This window comes from Eleutherodactylus coqui, chromosome 4 (genome assembly GCF_035609145.1).
Source record: "Eleutherodactylus coqui strain aEleCoq1 chromosome 4, aEleCoq1.hap1, whole genome shotgun sequence".
In the NCBI taxonomy this organism is placed as follows: Eukaryota; Metazoa; Chordata; class Amphibia; order Anura; family Eleutherodactylidae; genus Eleutherodactylus; species Eleutherodactylus coqui.
The window spans coordinates 209,554,145-209,572,906 of record NC_089840.1 but is presented as its reverse complement, the minus strand read 5'-3'; the positions used below and the strand labels follow the sequence as shown (position 1 = coordinate 209,572,906).

Sequence of the window (18,762 nt, the reverse complement as noted above, 5' to 3'; positions counted from 1 at the left end):
CACAGGAGAGAGTAACGCCGGAGAAGAGGCTGCGCAGAACAAGGTCACTCAGGAAGGTCGTAAGAAAATAAGGTCAAGACGTAGGACAGCACAAAATACATTCACAATGGCCAATACCCTTCTGTCTTTCAGGCACATGTATCAATGCGTCACATTCCTGGAAATGTGGTAACTATGCCGGAAAAACGGCACATGTGTGACTTGCGCCACACTTGTGGAATAAGAAAATGGTGGCATTTTTTCACAAAAAAAAAACATGTTAATGCCTTAGTGACGGCCAATACGCCTTTTTATTGACTTCACTAATTGTCTTTTAATTTGCATATACATTTTTTAAGGCAGTTGCTTGGCTGACTATTGACAGCCAGGCTCCTGCTCTAACTGCCAGGTATGAAGAAACCTCCGAAACTCTTACATGCCACAATCAATAGCAACTGCAGAATGTAAGTAGATAACGGGGGAGGGGGCTACTTCTGTTACCTATCGTCACCCCACAACGTGATTGCAAGGTATCAATGGCTTCCCATGGCAGCCGGAAACTTGAAAATGGCCTCCTTGTCTGCTATGAAACTCAGCCAATTAGACCCCGCCTCCCACAGGGTCCAATAGGGCGATATCATAGGCTTAGTATAACGCACTACATAAGTAATGCAGTGTACTATCCCAGTGCTCGAACCATCACATCTTCAAGACCCCTTTATGGACAGAAAAAAAAAGCGTAAAAAAGGGCACTAAAGAGAAACTGGAAAAATTAAAATGTTCTGGGTCTTAGAATGCAGATTCAATTGTTTTTCTTCAAAAAAAAAAAAAAAGAAAGTTATTATTGTACAAAAATAGTTTAAAAAAAAATAAAAAGGCTATGAACTTGATATTGCAGTGAATGCTGTAAAAGAAAACCCCCAAAACAATGGCGTTATTTCAGGACATTTTTCTCCATTTCCACCCTAATTCAATTTCTTCAACACATTATATGGACCCCGGAGTACGGCCATTAAAAAGTTCAGCTCGTCCCCCAAAAAAAACCAAGCCCTTGTACGACTGTCATCGAGTTATGGCTCTTACAATGTGACGGTGACAAACCCTACACTGGTCACGAAGGGGTTAACGAGTCACATAGCAAAATACAAATACTATTTCTACATTGGATCAACAGGTAAGACAAACAAGAAGCCGCATCACCTGGTGGACCGCCAGGAAAGTGGCGCTTTAAAACTATGCCCTAACTCAGGGTTCCCCAAACTCCAGTCCTCAGGGACCCCACAGGTCATGTTTTATGGATTTCCTCACTATTGCACAGGAAATCCAGAAAGCATGACCTGCTAGTGTCCACGAGGACTGGAGTTTGGGAAACCCTGCTCTACCTGGTACCAAGTACTGTGTGCCATGGTGACAGTACAACTAGTAGCCATTAGTGCATTCAGGTACAGAAAGTATGACCTTCCCACAGCCAAGTAGAGCAGCTGCCCATACATACATGTCTTACCAGCAAGTCAGGGCGCAGGAACTGACGTCACCTGTCGGGCAGAGCGGGGACAAGATCCGCTTCATTAGGTGGGGTGACAACTCCGGGCTTTACAGAACACACAGAACGTCTGCGCATGCGCCGGAGGCAAGCCGAGTCCTGGAATTACCATTTCCGCCAGCAGACATTTTGTCGAAGACCGAGTATTACTATAACTAGTGGAAAACAGCCAGAACGCGGACACATTACATGGCTTTGCTGCTCCCTCTATATTTTAGACGATGAAGTTCTGCACATGCGCAGTTAGAGGTTCCCGTGCTGGGATGTAAATACGGAACTAGCGCCGCTCCCCGCTAGGTGAGAGGTATGACAGATGATGTGTGTAGTAGCTGGTATGTAGTATATACTACACTGACCTCTTGCATTAGAGCTGAATATGCTGTATCAGGGTCAGAGGTTTAGGAGTGACCCTTGAAGCTTACTTCGGGGGTCCCACTCGAGGACCCCAAAAAATGTATTGCCTGTTCGTAGGAATTGGTTAGGGTCCAATAGCTGGAACCCCACAGATCGTGCAGGTCCATGAATGCATGTAGCGGTGTTCGTGTGCGCACTAGTGCGCCATTCATCTCCGTGCCGGGGACTTGGCTATTGCCAGTGGCCCATTGCAGTGAATGGAGTGGTAGTGCCCACTGTTGCTGTTCATCCGGGGGCCCCTGTTTCGGTGGTCGGCCCATGCAGATACCCCCTATCCTGCGGACAGCAGATTTGATCTTCGGGAGGGACACCCCGCTTGATGGTTACAGTGGGAACAGGCTCGGCCGTTGGAGTCTTTTAAAGGTACGGAGATTGGCAAATACAAACCTAGCAGTGGGGCAGATGTACTATTGGAAATACGCCTTTTTTGTTTTTTTGCGCAACTTGCACCAGGAAACTTTTAGACTTGCTTTGCGCCACATTTCCTGTTTTTTACGACTCTTTTTACAGCAGCGGGGTATTCCTTTGGAATAGGGGGCTTGGCCTAAATGCGACCTTGTGCGCCAATGTTTATGCCAAATTTTGGCGTATTTTGTGGTGTAAACTAAGCCAATTAATAGGTGGTATAGGGTTCGGCTAAAGATGCAACAGATTCCTCACTCAGCCAGCCGCTGCCATACATCTGGAAGTTTGCGTTGTGTGACTATAACGGCCGCGTCACGTGAGGGTGTTTGCGCCACAAAACGCAAAGAATAGAGCCCATTGATTTCAATGGCTTCATTCTCATTAGACTGTTTTGTCGCGTACAAAAGAACAACGCAGCACGCTCTATTTTTTTTGTGCGCATTTGCCCACCAAAGGTCCCCATAGACGTCTAAGGACGGAGCGCGGTCACGCAGAGAAAAATAACACATCTGGAACACCTTAGGCTACATAGCCTTTAAACCGTGGCAGAGGTGTGTCCCGCGCCCATGTGAGCACAAGTAATCCGCCTAAAAACACATTATTCACGGCGCAAAGGTGTTGCCTTTTTATGAGCGGTTTTGACTCCAGACACGAGTGAAGGGGCCTGTAACCCGGATTCACAACAACATAGTTGCACAGCGGGCTACACACGAAAAACCTGCGCATCCAATAAAACCCATTGAGTGATGATTGCTCCAGTGTAACGATTATTGCACAGAGGCGCACAACAGTCATCCAATGTAAGAGCGCCACAATCGGATGTGACCCCTGCTGATAATAGAATGGGACAAGGTGACGTTGTGCATTGTGACACTTAGTTTCGGGGCTCAGAGCGCTCAGACCTCCGTTGATCAGACATTAATGGAACATCCTAGCGATATAAGGGCGGTTCACCCCCGCATTGGGGATTCCATTCAGGGAGCAGTAAAGGGGAATCCCTGCGGCTGGACTGTTACATCTGTGAACGGAACCGAACAGCGCCGGGCAGACCCCATTGACTATAATGGGGTCTGCCTAGATTTGGGGCAGAAGACAAAGCGCTGTATGCTTGCACCTTACTGAAGTATATGCCCAGGTCTCTACTGCACAGATCCTATTGTAGTGCTTCTTCATTCCACAGGATGTATGCAAGGGAGCAACAAAGCTTATCTTAGTTGTGTATCCAGAAGCAGAAACCCTTTGTATGCTGTTATTTATAGTCCATTAGGCTCTGTATTAGGAGGATATAAAGACTTCTGCGTGCCTTCATGTTACATCGCAGGTACAGCAGGCTTAATAACGCAAGGACTTCTTCATCCAGAGAGGAGCTCAAAGCATAAGTACAATAACTTGTATGAGCTTCTACTTACGGTGGTTCTAGATCTTTTCCCTTACGTCTTCACAGAATATTGTTTGCCATTAGGACCTCTACCGAGCATTTTTTGGTATGGCAGAACCCGGGGCAGTAGAGAAGTTACCTACAGATGAGCAGCCTGTAGCGCCCCCTGTATCACAGCCTCCAGCGCCACAAGGTAAGGCACCAAGTCATTTGCTCATTATATTTTTGTTAAAATGTCAACTGCTGTGGACGGAGGCCAGCTTCACATGGACATGCTCTATTGTCCTGTGCACTTGCGCACCAAGAGTCCCCATAGAAGTCAATGGGGATATGCAAATACATGCACAATACGCTAGGAGATGCCTGAAACATTGCGTAATTGTGCAGGAAAAAGAACACTTCTGGAGCTCATTACACTAATTAGTCATTTCAATGCTTGGGAGCATCGGTGCTCTTTTTTTTTGTTTTTTTGTTGCGCACGCAAATGCACATACCTTGCGTGTTCAAAAAGTACAGTAAAAGACACCAATGCGCACGCAAAAAAGCAACGTTAGTTCTGCAAGAATGCGGTGCTCATGTACATGCAAATACGCATACGCTCATGTGAAGCCAGCCTAGAGATACTTTAACACGGGCCGATTTTCTGCAGAGTCGAGTCCCAGTTGACATTCAGCTCCAATACTATATTTGCGTAAACGGCTGCTAATACAATTGCTCAGACATTATCAGCGATACATCCCTCTTTACACAGGGCGATGTGCTGCTGGCAACAGATGATTTTGGGTGCCGCATAAAAGATCCGACAAACGAACTTTTCCTAATTTGTCGGCTTTCTAGCAGTACCTTCACATAGGCAAGCGATCTGGTTAACGATTCTTCATTCATCTGCCAGTGCAGAAGTGCCTTAATCTGTTGGTGAACTTGCCCATACATAAAACTGCATTATACAGTCCTGTTACTCCCTTCACAAGCAGCAGACATTAAGGCCGCCTGCACACGGCAGCAGCGGTGTCCGCGCGTACCTGCTTTTCTTTCTCTTCATCTGTACTGCGGATGGTCTGCACGGCTCGCTGTCGGACATGCGCAGTACACCTTTTTTATTTTTTTAAACTCTTGCTTCTCAATGGAAGCTGTCCACGCAAAAATGGAGCATGCTGGGACTTGTTTTCCGCTCGTGTGCAGGAAGAATCACTTTTCCATAACACTCTACTGTATTTGCTGCGGAATCCGGAGGCAGGCGCCTGCTCCGGATTCCGCCATGCAAATTTGACCGTGTGCAGGCGCCTAAATAAGAACAGAGGATACATGGGAATTTTTTTAGCGGGTGCCATCCACTGACATGAGAGGCCATAAATTAATCTTCACAAGGAAAATCAATCCTCTTTAAAGGGCTTGTACCAAGATTTCAGCACAGCATAGGGGATAACTTGCTGATTGGTGGGGGTCTCACCACTGAGAACTCTGCCAGTCTGAAGAACAGGCAGGGGTCCCATGTCCCCCTCTGTCATTACAGGGGTCACTTCTCCCACTGTAACAACGTCTTTTCAATGGCATTTGCCACTCAGGTATCTCAGCAGTCCCATTGAAAGTGAATGGGAGCACCAGTGCCTTCTCACTGGAGGGGAGTGCACTAACCACGCAGGGAGGAGGGTGGGGGACACAAGACCCCTGTTTTCAAGATTAAGGGGAGGGTCTCGGCGTTGAGACCCCTACCAATAAGCAAGTTACTTGAAATTTTGGTACAACCCCTTTAAGTCATATGGTATTCCTTGAGAGATATGCCCTCTCTATGATCATTCCCTCAAAGTCTACTGAAAGTGTCGATGTTTACAGCCCTTTGTGAATACAACCTTAATCTTCTTGCAGGCTAAATTTGCGTGTGGTATCCTATTTCACATCAGCATCTTTACAGGACATGAGAGCGTGACCGCCACGGTCAATCTGCTGTTTTTGTTGCTTTTGTTTTTTGGTTGGCTACAGTAGTTGGCATACATATGTGCCCTCGGGGACACGCTGAAGTCGACTGCTTCATAAGTTCATCAATAAAAGCTGAGCTCAATTGGCAGATCGATATTTGCCGTTGTCCACCCATTATTTAGCTTCTGGCGTTGTCCAAAACCATTTTCACAGACCTAAGAGTGACAAGACATTCCAAAAGTAGGTGTTTAATATCTGTATTGTATGGTTGGTTCATTAATCCACCGGAACGGTTCCTGGGAGGACTACAATTACCTTTTAGTTGGTCCATCTCGCCTAGTTCCTCTGTTTTGTCTGCACTTCTTGACTGTAGTTTTAATGCAGAATTTCACCCCAAAATATAGAAGCACCAGATTCTCTTGTTAACATGAATAATATACTTTAGCATATTAATCCTTATTAATGGCTTTACTCTAGATGATTCTACAGTCGAAACAGCGGAGGAGGCGGTGGAGCCGCCGGAAGCAGATATCAATGAGCTTTGCAGGGATATGTTTAGTAAAATGTCATGTTACCTCACCGGTGAACTGATAGGTAAGTGGCACTTTATAGTATTGTGTATGTTGGCTAATATAGACCTGCTTGGCTGTTTCCCAAGTAGCAGTGACTGACGAGAGCGGCGCACATGCAGGGCCTCTCCACTCATGCTTTCCCTGGATGCGGTGGCCTGCGGTCACTTTACTAAGCACGGTGGGAGATGCCATAAATGTCTTTGATAGACATATCTTCAGAGGGATTGTCTCTTAAACATGGCCCGTTTATATGTCATATTATGCCATGGCAGCTCTGGCATAGAAGGTGTTGTCCGCAATTAGGGACACCTCAGCCTATCTCGGTACACTTACAAAAAGTCATTTTTGCTCTGGCAGACCTCGTCCATGTGTTGCACAGTCAGCCGTGCATTTGATTGTTACCGTGTCATTCAACTTTTGGCCAGATATGGCTTCCCTTGGCTACAACTAGGAGTTGCCATCAGAAAAAATGATCATTAATGCCTCACTCAATTCCTTGTAATTTTTAGCTGCACATGAGACTGCAGTCAGGACATGGCTTATGTTTTATCGGACTTCCCCCACCCCCAGTTTTTAGCATATAGGATATGTATCGTATAATAATTATGCCAATCCAAGGCGTAACACCACAAATTTAGACAGGCTTTCCCATGTGCTTTATTTTTTAAAATATATTTCTGATGAGAAATGGAGTAGTTTACTTTCTAGACCACACATATGACATGATCGGCATCACCCATACTGATAAATCTCTCTGTTGCAATTGTATCTCCCTGACACATACTCTGTACTCCGCTATGTGCCTCAGATCTTCCTTACTCCATTACTGGCATCTGGAATGAGCCCTTATACAGATCTCCAAATCACCTGTGTAGACCTAGGTTTAGAAATGACGTTCTGTAATAAAGAAAGAAAGCTTAAAGGGATTTGACCAGGATTAGAAAGGCAGCTGTGAGTGCAGAGACAGCGCCGCTTTCCTCCCAGGCCTGTGTTTGGTATAGCAGCTCAGCTAATGACAGGCAATAGCAGACAAAGGCCATGGACAGACATGGTGCTGTTTCTGGAAAAGCAGTTAATCATTTTTCCTAATCCTGATTAAACCCCTTCAAGAGCTTTTGCATACTATTATAGAAGGCAATGTACTGTATATGCATTGAGCTCCCTCTAGTGGTGGCTGCAGACTGCCAAAGTTTTATCATCTATGCCTGTGCCAGTGATTTAGAGTTTTGTATTAGAAAAACCAAGCTCTGAGCGATGTAAAGACAGATTTAAAGTTAATCAAGGCAGAACTTGTAATCTATTATTCATCACACATTTTGCCTACTAAAGACATTAGCAGTATCAGGAGTTGTGCGGTCCCGCTGTATAACTAGCGCCAGGATTTTGGTAGCTTCTGCTTTTAATTTTAATTTCTTTCTAAATTGCTGTTTCAGCCACAAGTGAAGACTACAAACTTCTAGAAAATATGAATAAGCTTACATCTTTGAAATATATGGAGATGAAAGATATCGCTGGAAATATTAGTCGAAATCTTAAGGACTTGAACAAAAAGTGTAAGTATTTGTACCCGGCTATTTCCCACAGAGCGGCTGCCACTCCATTCAGTCCCCAAATCGCTGCAGGAGCTTGCAGTGAAACCCAAGTGGCAATAGGAGGGGAACACGGGACTCCCATTCTTGGGATCGATGCGGGTCTCAGCGGTGAGATCCTCGCCCATCAAACTTTTATCACTTGTTCTGTGCATAGGTGATAAAAAGCAATCTTCGTACAACCCTTTTAACCCCTTCCCATTCCAGGATGTACATTTACGTCCTGGAGCGTCGGGGTATGTATGAAGAGAGGTCGCGGGGCGACCTCTCTACATACAGCGCAGGCATCAGGTGTTTATTACAGCTGACACCCGCGGGCAACAGCTATCGGCTGTGCGGCCGATTGCGGCTATTAACCCTTTAAATGCCGCTGTCAATTCTGATACCACCCCATTACCCCCCTTACGAAGAGATCAGGAGAGCCATGCAGGTGTCATGACAGCCGGGGGCCTTCTTGAAGGCCCCAGGGCTGCCTTAGGAGGCTGCCTATCAAATTGCAGTATGACATAATGCTGTAGCATTACGTAATACTGCAGGAGCATTCAAAGCATCGCATGTTGTAGTCCCCCAGAGGGACTTGAAAGGACAGTAAAAAAAAGATCAATGTTGTTTTTTTTAATTGTAAAAAAAAAAAATAATAGTTTAAATCGCCCCCCTTTTGCCATATCTATAATTAAAAAATCTAAATCGTAAAATAAAAATACATATTTGGTATCGCCGCATCTGTAAAAGTCCGATCTATCAAAGTAGCACATTATTTGCCCTGCACGGTTAATGTCATCCGGAAAAAAAAATAAAATAAAGGACGACAGAAATGCACTTTTTCAGTTACCCTGTCTCCTAGAAAAAACGCAATAAAAGGCAATCAAAAAGTCGTATCTATTCCAAATTGGTACTAATGCAAACTACAGGACATTCCTGCAAAAAATGAGCACTCTCTCTCAACTATGTCGGCAAAAAAATTAAAAAGTTATTGCACGCAGAAGATGACCGCAGAAAATAATTTTTAAAAAATTTAATCTTTTGAAGAAAAAAAATTGTATAGCAAAAGAAAAGCTATACAAGTTTGGTGTTGTAGTAATCGTACTGACCCATAGAATAAAGGTATCATGTCGCTTTTGTTGCAGTTTGTGCGTCGTACAAACAAAACGCACTGAAAGATGGCGGAATGTCGGGTTTTGTTTTTTTTTCTTTTTATTTTACTCCCCTTAGAATTTTTTTACGTTTTTTAGTACATTATATTGTACTTTAAATGGCACCATTAAAAATGCAACTCGGCCCGCAAAGAACAAACCCTCAAACAGCAACGTTGATGGATAAATAAAGGAGTTACAATTTTTTTAAAAGGGGGAGGAAATAACAAAAATGAGGAAAAAAAGGGGCCGCGTCATTAAGGGGTTAATATTTAATAAAATCATTCATTCATTAATCTGAAAGTTGGCCGAACAATATTAGAAATGTATTTTCTGTATAACTCAGATATAAGTTTACAGTATTATTGAGTTGGTTTTGTCCCGTAGATGCAAGTCTTCAACCGTATCTAGAACAAATAAATCAGATAGAAGAGCAAGTGGCATCTTTGGAAAATGCGGCATATAAACTTGATGCTTATTCAAAGCGATTAGGTAAGATCCATCACTTTTATAAAGTACTATCTTGTCATTGACAGATGCCAACGTCAAACTTGAAGGTCTTTGTTAGGCCCCAGCTGCCATGGTAGAACCTTTTGTAAAACACTTTAGATGCTGTAGTTGCTATTCATAATGGCATTTATAGGGTTAAGCTGCTATGATCAGAGTTCTCTCCAGTTACGGCAGGAGCCTAGCTCTATATCTCACTGCTCATTAAGGCTGTATTCATTATTTTCTATGGGAGCATAAAAAACTCACTTTAATCACATGCCATACCATTTGCATGTGAGTGCAATGCATTTTTAAGGGGACCGCATTAAAAAAACAGGAAATGCAGAGCCATGAAAAACGGATATAAAATGCATGCAAATCGTGCATGAAAAACACATAAGAGGGCAAAGAAAACAGTCAGTGTTCACTGACTCCTCTCCCATGTCAATATAGCCTAAAGGGTGCAAAGAAAATGTCATATGATCAAAATAAAAGCCAGTTCTACAAGAAAAAATTACTGCCCAGACCAGAAAATGAAGACAAGTAACATATGTCTTGCTCAGCTCTTCCTTCTGATAGAGGGTTCTCTAAAGCTGCAGCTAAAGGGAGTCTGTCACCAGTTTTGCAAAAAACTGCTGACAGCTCTATGTAGAGGCCGGGGAGCAAGACTCATACATATCTGTGTATATGATGATGATATAAACTACATCAAGAAAAGCAACTTTTATTCTGTGCTGCTGCAAGTGCGCCTGGGGCGGGGCTTCATTCCGAAGTACTTTTCCTCTCTGTTCAATGAGCTGTGGGGGTGGTAATTGGACAGAGATGAAGAGCACTTCAGGAACAAGCCTTGTCCCCAGAGCACTTGTGGAAGCTTATGCAGCAAAATAAAAGTTGCTTTTCTTGGTGTAGCTGATAATATTACCATGCACACGGGTATGTATGAGCCCTTCTCCGTGGCCCCTACCCAGAGCTGTCCACAATTTTACAGACTTTTACAACTTTTTAATAACTTTTCAGAATAAACTACCGTGTGCACATGAGGAATAACATAATTTCTGGCCTGTCACGTCTCCTACATACATGCACTAGTGAACTGGGAATTGGACTCCAGCAAACGTAACACAACGACTGAGAAACACACGAAACACTCCACTAACATACCTGCATGCATAACAGATGGAATTGCTATGGTACAAGGCATTGGTTCATATTTTGATCAATATACTTAAGCCCATGATCCCGTGATGAGGGTCCTCATTCTCTCGTGGGTCCCTACTCTAACGAGACTACTACCCTATGAGACCTGCCTGCAAGCAGGGCGATCGTCCCAATAGGGACGGACCCACACTGGAACCTAAGGACCTGGCATGTCCTAGATGGAAAACCATCCTAGCAGAACAGGACAGAGTTCACACCAAAACACAAGAGAATGTATACCATATGGAGAACGACTGTTCACCTCACGTTCGGCCACCTGCACAGACATACAGAACATATCGCTGTTCACACCTACAGAAAACCATGAGTGGATGCAACCACAAGGGTACTGAGAGGGAAATAAGGAAACCAGCACCCTCTTAATCTGAGGGGCTGGCACTTATGTGCAGTAGACCGGTGGAGAATGGCTGGCTGGAGAACTCCACTCCCAGCCATCTTAAACATCCCACACCTGTGAAAGTATGCTCCCATAATTCTACAGGTCCCAGGAGCATAACCTGACATGGCCATTTTAAGACTTGTATCCTGTGTTTTTCACAATTTCCATTTCTGTTGGCTGTTCATCTGATTCTCAGGAATGGTGGGAGGGGCCTGGCTGCCGTGCTATGTTCTGCAGACTGTACACAGAGCACTGAAGATCCTGTTCTCTGTCTATAACACACATGGACATAAAATCATGCTGTAGGACAATGTAGAGCAAGACTGAGTAGTGTACATGAGCTGTCAGAAGTGAAAACCCAGTAAACAGTGATTTAGTATTAGCTTACAGGCAGAGTCTATGTGAATCTCTTCTTCTCTCCTCCCCTCTGTTCTGAACTCTCTACATTTCACTGCGTACAATGACTTCTCACCTTTCAAGTTATCCCTCCTCCTATCACTCATTTGACAGCAAGCAGTGGACTACGAGCTAGGAGGAAGGAAGACCCCTAATAGGCAGCACTTTAGAGTGATTTTTCAACACAAAAACATGATTTTAGATAATAAGAGTAAACAGCAGTTATGCTAGTTATCACACTGTATATCCTATAAGCACAAGATGTTTGAAAGGTTAGTGACTTTTCAAAGCTTCACTTTTACCTGAGTAAAAATCAACAGCCATGCTTTTTTTTTTTTTTTTTATTGGGGTCGGGGAAGGGGGGCCTAATTAAACTCCAAATTGCTACATTTTACCTACACTGATGCATTGTAGCAAACCATTAGGACAGGAATTTGTATTGTTAGTTTATTTAGTCACTGTGATTCTCAGGACGGGATACATCTAACAATAATTCTTAAATGTTTGAAGTATTGACCCTTCTTAAATTAACAAACTAGTAGGCTGGCCCTTGTACCTGCAATGCATTAATGTATTGCTCTTGTTTGATGGCACTGTGCGCTCCTGGCACTCACCATTGGCAAGATTGGGCTGGCGCATTGATAGCCTGATCCTATAGTCTGACAGAAAACTGAAGTTGCCAATTCCCTGTCACAGTGATCATATAGATTACTTTTGCATTTGGGCGGTTAATACGTTATGCCTATGAATACAGATCAGATGTAACAGTGATCTAATGGGCTGTTACAGATCCCTGATAAACAGTAATCTAATGGTGTGTAAGCACAGCAGGGAACATGTAGATAATGTGTTCCCTGCTAATCTATGCCACCATAGTAAAATAAAAGAAATAATGAATTCATAATTAAATGCAGTGAAATGTATAAAAAGGTAATAAAAAGCCCCCACACCCCATCTAAAAAAAAGTATACATCCTGTGTGACATGAATTCATTTTGCCTGAGGATCAGGTGTGCATGCATTAATACATTCCTGAATGTATGTTAAGCCAAACATAAAATAATTATTCCCAGCAACCAATTTTAGTCTGCTTTCCCTTCATCCTATATGCTTTTCCGCTTTACTTAAAAATGTCTGTGTTCAGATGATTAGCATCCACGTACAGAGGCTATTACTATGGTTAGTGCAGGGATGTGAGTATTTTTGGTAACCTGAAATCATGTTGCCAGGGAAAATGGGGGAAGGTAGCTCCCTACCTCTCTAATGGCTTAGATGCCACAGTCAGATTTGGACCCCGCATCAAAGTGGTTAAACAGCCATGATCAGAACTAGCTCAAATTCTGGCCATTGCTTGCCAGCGTCATCTGTTTAATAGAAGCGGTACTCACTACGAGTAGAGGCTGCTCCATCCACCCCTGGCGACGTGTAGACCCCTTGTCATCAAGGGGTTAACTGGCAGCAGGCACAGATCATGAAATTGGTGAGGAACTGAAAAACCAACTATATTGTAAATAATAACTTTTCCTGCATAAGTCATGGCTAAAAGAGGACTTTATATCATAGCATATGTAATTCAAGCTGAAGATGCTGAATTACTGTTCCTCATGAGAAGGTGAACATATAATTAAAGGGGTATTCCAATCTCGTGATTCCTATTTCAATGTGTTTTGAAATCACAAAACAATCCATCTACCCATAAGATATTTATTTCCAAAATGCTCCATTCCCCAGATAATATATCTATTGGTTCCTCTGCCCTTTGGCTGTTTCCTGATGATTGCCATGGAAAGACGTTGCACAGCACAATGGTAGCTGGTGGCCCGGCCGAAAGTGCACAAGCGCCGGCCTCCTCTGCTATTTCCTTCTAGAGAAGTGGTGGTCTGTTTCCATGCAATGAGCAGTAAACAACCATAGGGCAGAGGAATCAATAGCTGCCATATCTGGAGAACGGAGCATTTTGGAAATAAACGTCTTATGGGTGAGGGCTTTGTTTTGTGATTGTGAACACTTTGAAATAGGATTATTGAAATGGGAATACCCCTTTAACACTTGCTGCTCACATTCAATTTCTCTGAGAAGTAGTATCATTAGAACAGACAAAGTAAAAATATTAATTCATGTTTTTTGGTGAAAAGCAATTATTGCAATTTAAAAGGTTTGCACTACAATCTAATACTAGATTTCACTATTGTATCAAGAAAAACTAACAATTTTTCAGTCAGGAGCATTTTTTTAATGATTCCATGTCTAGGTGTTCCTTGTTACATACTTGGTATGGTGCCCTCTGGTGTTCTTTTGACGCCCTTTCAGGATGTTCACCCAATGCATATAGTGTTGCTGATAACACGCCAAATAATTGAAAGAGGTTGTCCTATGAAAACAAGTTATACCCTATCCACAGGACGCAGTTAAATCACTGGTCAGTAAGGATATGAATGCTGGGACCCCCCACTGATCATGAGAACGGGGATCCCAAAGGGCCCAGAATAAATAGTGATTGTCACTGATGCGCAGTACTTTATTATTACTGTTCCATTGATTTCAATGGGACTGCCAGAGATAGCAAAGTGCTTGAACTCTATCTGTGGCAGTCCCATTAAATAAATGGAGTGGTAGTGCGCATTCAAATACCTTAGGAATCCCCAATCTTGTTCTTATGATCGGTGTGAGTTCCAGCAGTTGGACAGCACACCACCACCACCACCAATAAGGCAGTTGTTTCCTATCCTATATTTTTGCATCTTTTTGAATTGATGCATTATTGCATCTTTTTGAATTCTCTTATACATGGACGGTAAGGTGACTCATGCTATTATGCGGACCAGCTGATACTAACTGGTACAGTTTCACTGGAATGATCCCTTAAAATTTAACTTTTATTTAATTAATTAAAATATGGTGCCCCATACACATAACGAGAAAGACAAGACAACATAAAGAAGGATATGGATTGCTGGTTATGTGCCTCTATGGATGTGCAGGCAACTTGATTATCAATCAACCAGATCAAGATATCACTAAGAAAATACTGGCAGTTTAGAGAAGCCAGCTTCCAAACTTCTAAGGGTTAGGAAAAGTCCATTTACAAGTTTCGTATTTATAGAGATACAGGTTTACTAGCGAAATACTGGCAGTTTAGAATTGCCAGCTTATAGACTACTAGGGGTAAAACGAGTCTGTTAGTAAGTTTCGTATTCTAGAGATTCTGGTTCAAATTCAGGTTCAACGCGTTTCTGTCAGTTGTATAACATCAGGAACCAATTCTTTATACGATAAGTACTAGATATCACTATGATCAAAGTAGTGCAATAGGAATATACGTGTTGTTTTTCTCAAAGTAATTCGTCGCACTAACCTCAAAGAAAATATAATGAACTAGAAATAGGATGCTGATGTATCCTTCCCTTTAAGCTACAATAGGAGATGAGGCCTGGAGTTAGACACACTTTAGATAAAGGTAGTGGTCTAATCCTATGAGGTAAGAGCCCCAAAGAGTACACTAATTCCTTCAGTACTCTACAGAGTACTAAGACCCCGCACTAAGACCTAATAAAAGTCCAAAAAATCTCCTATAAATCCCTGCCTAACTCTATAGAAATAGCCTCAAAAATGATTGAAAGAGCCTAGATACTCCAATGTGAGTATAAGGCAAAGGATAAGAGGTCTGTTCTAGAGATAATAGCACTAATAGAGTAAGATAGTAACCCTATTAAAGTGCTAGGAGCAAAAGCCCCTTAGAGAGGTAGAGATATAAAGTGTAGCAGTATCTCTAGCCCTGATGGTGGACTAGAGATGAATCAAGTTGCCTGCACATCCATAGAGGCACATAACCAGCAATCCATATCCTTCTTTATGTTGTCTTGTCTTTCTCGTTATGTGTATGGGGCACCATATTTTAATTAATTAAATAAAAGTTAAATTTTAAGGGATCATTCCAGTGAATATATTCCATTTTCTTTATTGATCCTCCTGCCTCAGTTATTCGTTAACTGGTACAGTTGAAGCAGGTTCTTCACAGAATACATTGTGGAAGTTCTGAGAGGGAATAAACAGAATAGCAGGGGGCACAATAACAAGTATGTACCAGCAATATCTAGGCAGAGGGAGATTTTTTCCAAATCGATTCCAATTAAAAAGTTTGTTTAGTGTGATCTTAAAGAGAAATGTAAATATGACTGGGACAACCCCTTTAAATCACAGTGGCATGCAATACTTTGAATTACTTTTAATCGTGTATAGGTGTGCCAGTATATTCTTTCTGTTAAGAAGCTTAAAAGGATTTTCTAGGACTAAACTATTGATAACCTATCCTCAGGATAGGTTATCAGTAGGTGATTGGCAGACCTGCACCAATCAGCTGACTGAAAAGGGCCGTGGCCCTCTGAGCACTTCTTTAGGCTACATTCACACAAACGTATATCGGCTCAGTTTTCACGCCGAGCCAATATACGTTGTCCTCATCTGCAGGGGGGGAGGATGGAAGAGCCAGGAGCAGGAACTGAGCTCCCGCCCCCTCTCTGCCTCCTCTCCGCCCCTCTGCACTATTTGCAATGGGGAGAGGCGGGACTAATTCTCGGAACTTAGCCCCGCCCCCGTCCCGACTCCTTTCATTGCAAATAGTGGAGAGGGGGCGGGAGCTCAGTTCCTGCTCCTGGCTCTTCCATCCTCCCCCCCTGTAGATGAGAATAACGTATATCGGCTCGGCGTGAAAACCGAGCCGATATACGTTCGTGTGAATGCAGCCTTAGCCTGGGACGGCAGTTTCATCAATCACATCTGTCCCAATCAAGTGAATAGAATTGAGCTGTAATACCAGGCACAGCTGCTATACAATGTAGTATAAACTGAAGTGACAGTGGCGCTTATCCAGCTGATCGGCAGGGATCCTGAGCAGAAGACCCCCATCAATCAACTATTGATTACTTATCTACCTACCTGAGGATAGGTTATCAATAGTTTACTCTCCAAAAACACCTTTAATTAAATCCACTGTAATTCGAGGTCACCAAGCAATAAAACACAGAAACAAAAAGTTTGAAGACTTTCTAGGCGTGACAGTATGATTCCTCTAAATACTTCCAAACCCCAGTGTAGTTTTTATTGTATGGACTCCACTGACTAATGCACATAACTTGCATAGTACAGATTTGTACCAAAGTTGTATGAACCAGAGATATCTTTGATGCATCCTTGTAATATTACCTTTAATGACTATTACAATATGCTTTAGTATCATATTCAGGACCATTTTATTATTTGGTATTCATTTTTTTTCTTTCTTTTGTTCTCCTTACAGAAGCAAAGTTCAAGAAACTGGAGAAGCGCTAGATACATTTACATGAACACGATTGGAAAAGTCCTAATGCCAAAGGAAGATTATTATGTCATCTGCAACGCTTTTTACTAGAAACCCATTAAATATAAACTTATTAACAAAATAAACAAATGTTATTTATTTATGGTTACCAGCAGTCATAGGCCTCCTGCATAGGGCCGGGTCGGATCCCGCTGCGAGAATTCTCCCGGCGCCTCTCCTCTCTATGTGCCGGCTGCCGCCCAACCAACGCAGGCGCAGAGTGAGGCCGGCACGTCACTCTGCGAGGCCCGCACAGAAATGGGACATGCCGCGATTTGTTTTTTGTGCGTGTTTTCATGCGGACAAATCATGGCTGTGTGCATAGGATTGCATTATCTAATGCAATCCTAGGGCAGCGGGCACGGGCGGAAATTCCCGCAAGAGGCCATATTCAGTAGATATAAAAAATCTACACATCCTTGTTAAAATGTCATATTTTTGCCCTTTTAAAAAATCCAACAAAGATGAATCATTGCAGATGTATTTCCACCCTGTGACCAGTTATCTGTACAATTCCATTGAAAGCCAAACAATAATGTGATTGCATAAGTGTGATCACCCTCTGATGTTAGGGGATGTGAATGTGTTCAGAATTAGCAAATCACCTTTAGGGCTCCCACACACTTGCGTTTTTCTCGCACTTTTTTTTTCACGCGATTGTCAATGGGACTTTCAAATGGAAAAAACGCATCACAAGTTTGTGCTTTACAATTTTTGTGCCATGCGTTTTTAACATTAGAAAGTCCCATTGACAATCGCGTGAAAAAAAACGCAGTGATATCGCATGCAAAAAATGTGCAAGAAAAACGCAAGTGTGCAGGAGCCCTTAGACTAAAAGTCAGTGATGACTCTATCAGCGCCGCATGCTGAGTTCTCAGCGGGATACCACTGATTAGTATTCTTTCAGCTGGTATCTCACTTAGAGTTCTCAGCGCTCATACTGTTCTCAGAGCTATCAGCTGTATCCCGCTCTGCCTTCATTAACACGCTAATAACCTCTTAAAGGGGTTGTCTCGCGAAATCAAGTGGGGGTATACACTTCTGTATGGCCATATTAATGCACTTTGTAATATACATTGTGCATTAATTATGAGCCATACAGAAGTTATTCCACTTACCTGTTCCATTGCTAGCGTCCTCGTCTCCATGGAGCCGTCTAAATTCGCTGGCAGCTTGCTTTTTTAGACGCGCTTGCGCAGTCCGGTCTTCTCCTTTCAGCACAAGCCGCTTCAGTGTGCTCCCCGCTACAGCTCTTCTGCGCATGCGCAGACGAGCTGTCACTGCTCGGGAGCGCGCTGGAGCGGCCATTCTGTACCATCCTCTGTTAGAGGAAGGTGCAGAAACTGGAGCTGCCCAGCGGAGAAGCCCAGCCCAGCAGAGAAGCCGCCCAGCCGTCCAGGTAAGTGATGGGCCGGGGGAACTGTCGCTGGGCCGGGGGAACTGTCGCTGGGCCGGGGGAACTGTCGCTGGGCCGGGGGGAGCTGTCGCTGGGCCGGGGGGAGCTGTCGCTGGGCCGGGGGGAGCTGTCGCTGGGCCGGGGGGAGCTGTCGCTGGGCCGGGGGGAGCTGTCGCTGGGCCGGGGGGAGCTGTCGCTGGGCCGGGGGGAGCTGTCGCTGGGCCGGGGGGGGCTGTCGCTGGGCCGGGGGGGGCTGTCGCTAGGCCGGGGGAACTAGCGCTAGGCCGGGGGCGGCTGTCGCTAGGCCGGGGGAACTAGCGCTAGGCCGGGGGGGGCTGTCGCTAGGCCGGGGGAACTAGCGCTGGGCCGGGGGGGGGCTGTCGCTAGGCCGGGGGAACTAGCGCTGGTCCGGGGGGGGGGCTGTCGCTAGGCCGGGGGAACTAGCGCTGGGCCGGGGGGGGGGGGGCTGTCGCTAGGCCGGGGGAACTAGCGCTGGGCCGGGGGGGGGGCTGTCGCTAGGCCGGGGGAACTAGCGCTGGGCCGGGGGGGGGCTGTCGCTAGGCCGGGGGAACTAGCGCTGGGCCGGGGGGGGGGGGGGG

The 18,762-nt window shown here is 44.2% G+C and overlaps 2 protein-coding genes across 7 annotated transcripts in view; one reads left to right on the top strand and one right to left on the bottom strand.

Annotated features, from left to right (window-relative positions):
* The window catches only part of SLC25A16 (solute carrier family 25 member 16), a 28,674-nt gene extending 27,073 nt beyond the window's left edge, over positions 1–1,601 (bottom strand). The window contains exon 1 of one of the 2 annotated variants that reach the window (XM_066600669.1): positions 1,484–1,601. The gene's annotated coding sequence lies outside the window, so the exon portion shown is untranslated. Of the gene's footprint in view, positions 1–1,474 lie in introns of both variants that reach the window. The other variant, XM_066600671.1, reaches the window with a different exon arrangement.
* Positions 1,602–1,729: 128 nt separating this feature from the next.
* On the top strand, positions 1,730–16,876 carry BLOC1S2 (biogenesis of lysosomal organelles complex 1 subunit 2). Of its 5 annotated transcripts, none has more exons than XM_066600666.1 (6): positions 1,730–1,819; positions 3,786–3,912; positions 6,114–6,230; positions 7,642–7,761; positions 9,318–9,422; positions 16,708–16,876. In XM_066600666.1, the coding sequence occupies exons 2-6, from the start codon at positions 3,828–3,830 to the stop codon at positions 16,737–16,739; spliced, it is 459 nt and encodes a 152-aa protein (XP_066456763.1). In that variant the 5' UTR covers positions 1,730–1,819; positions 3,786–3,827; the 3' UTR covers positions 16,740–16,876. The 5 variants fall into 5 exon arrangements, with proteins under 5 accessions (XP_066456763.1, XP_066456762.1, XP_066456764.1 ...); XM_066600665.1 differs by having other exon boundaries at positions 1,730–1,826; XM_066600667.1 differs by having other exon boundaries at positions 1,746–1,826; positions 3,804–3,912.
* The last annotated feature ends 1,886 nt before the right edge of the window (positions 16,877–18,762 follow it).

Bases quoted from the DNA above. Each gene is read 5' to 3' on its own strand.
- BLOC1S2 (XM_066600664.1), top strand. From the start codon at position 2,195: ATGCAGATACCCCCTATCCTGCGGACAGCAGATTTGATCTTCGGGAGG. The intron at 2,300-3,803 runs GTACGGAGATTG...GTTTGCCATTAG, and splicing joins GCCGTTGGAGTCTTTTAAAG to GACCTCTACCGAGCATTTTT. The intron at 3,913-6,113 runs GTAAGGCACCAA...GCTTTACTCTAG, and splicing joins ACAGCCTCCAGCGCCACAAG to ATGATTCTACAGTCGAAACA.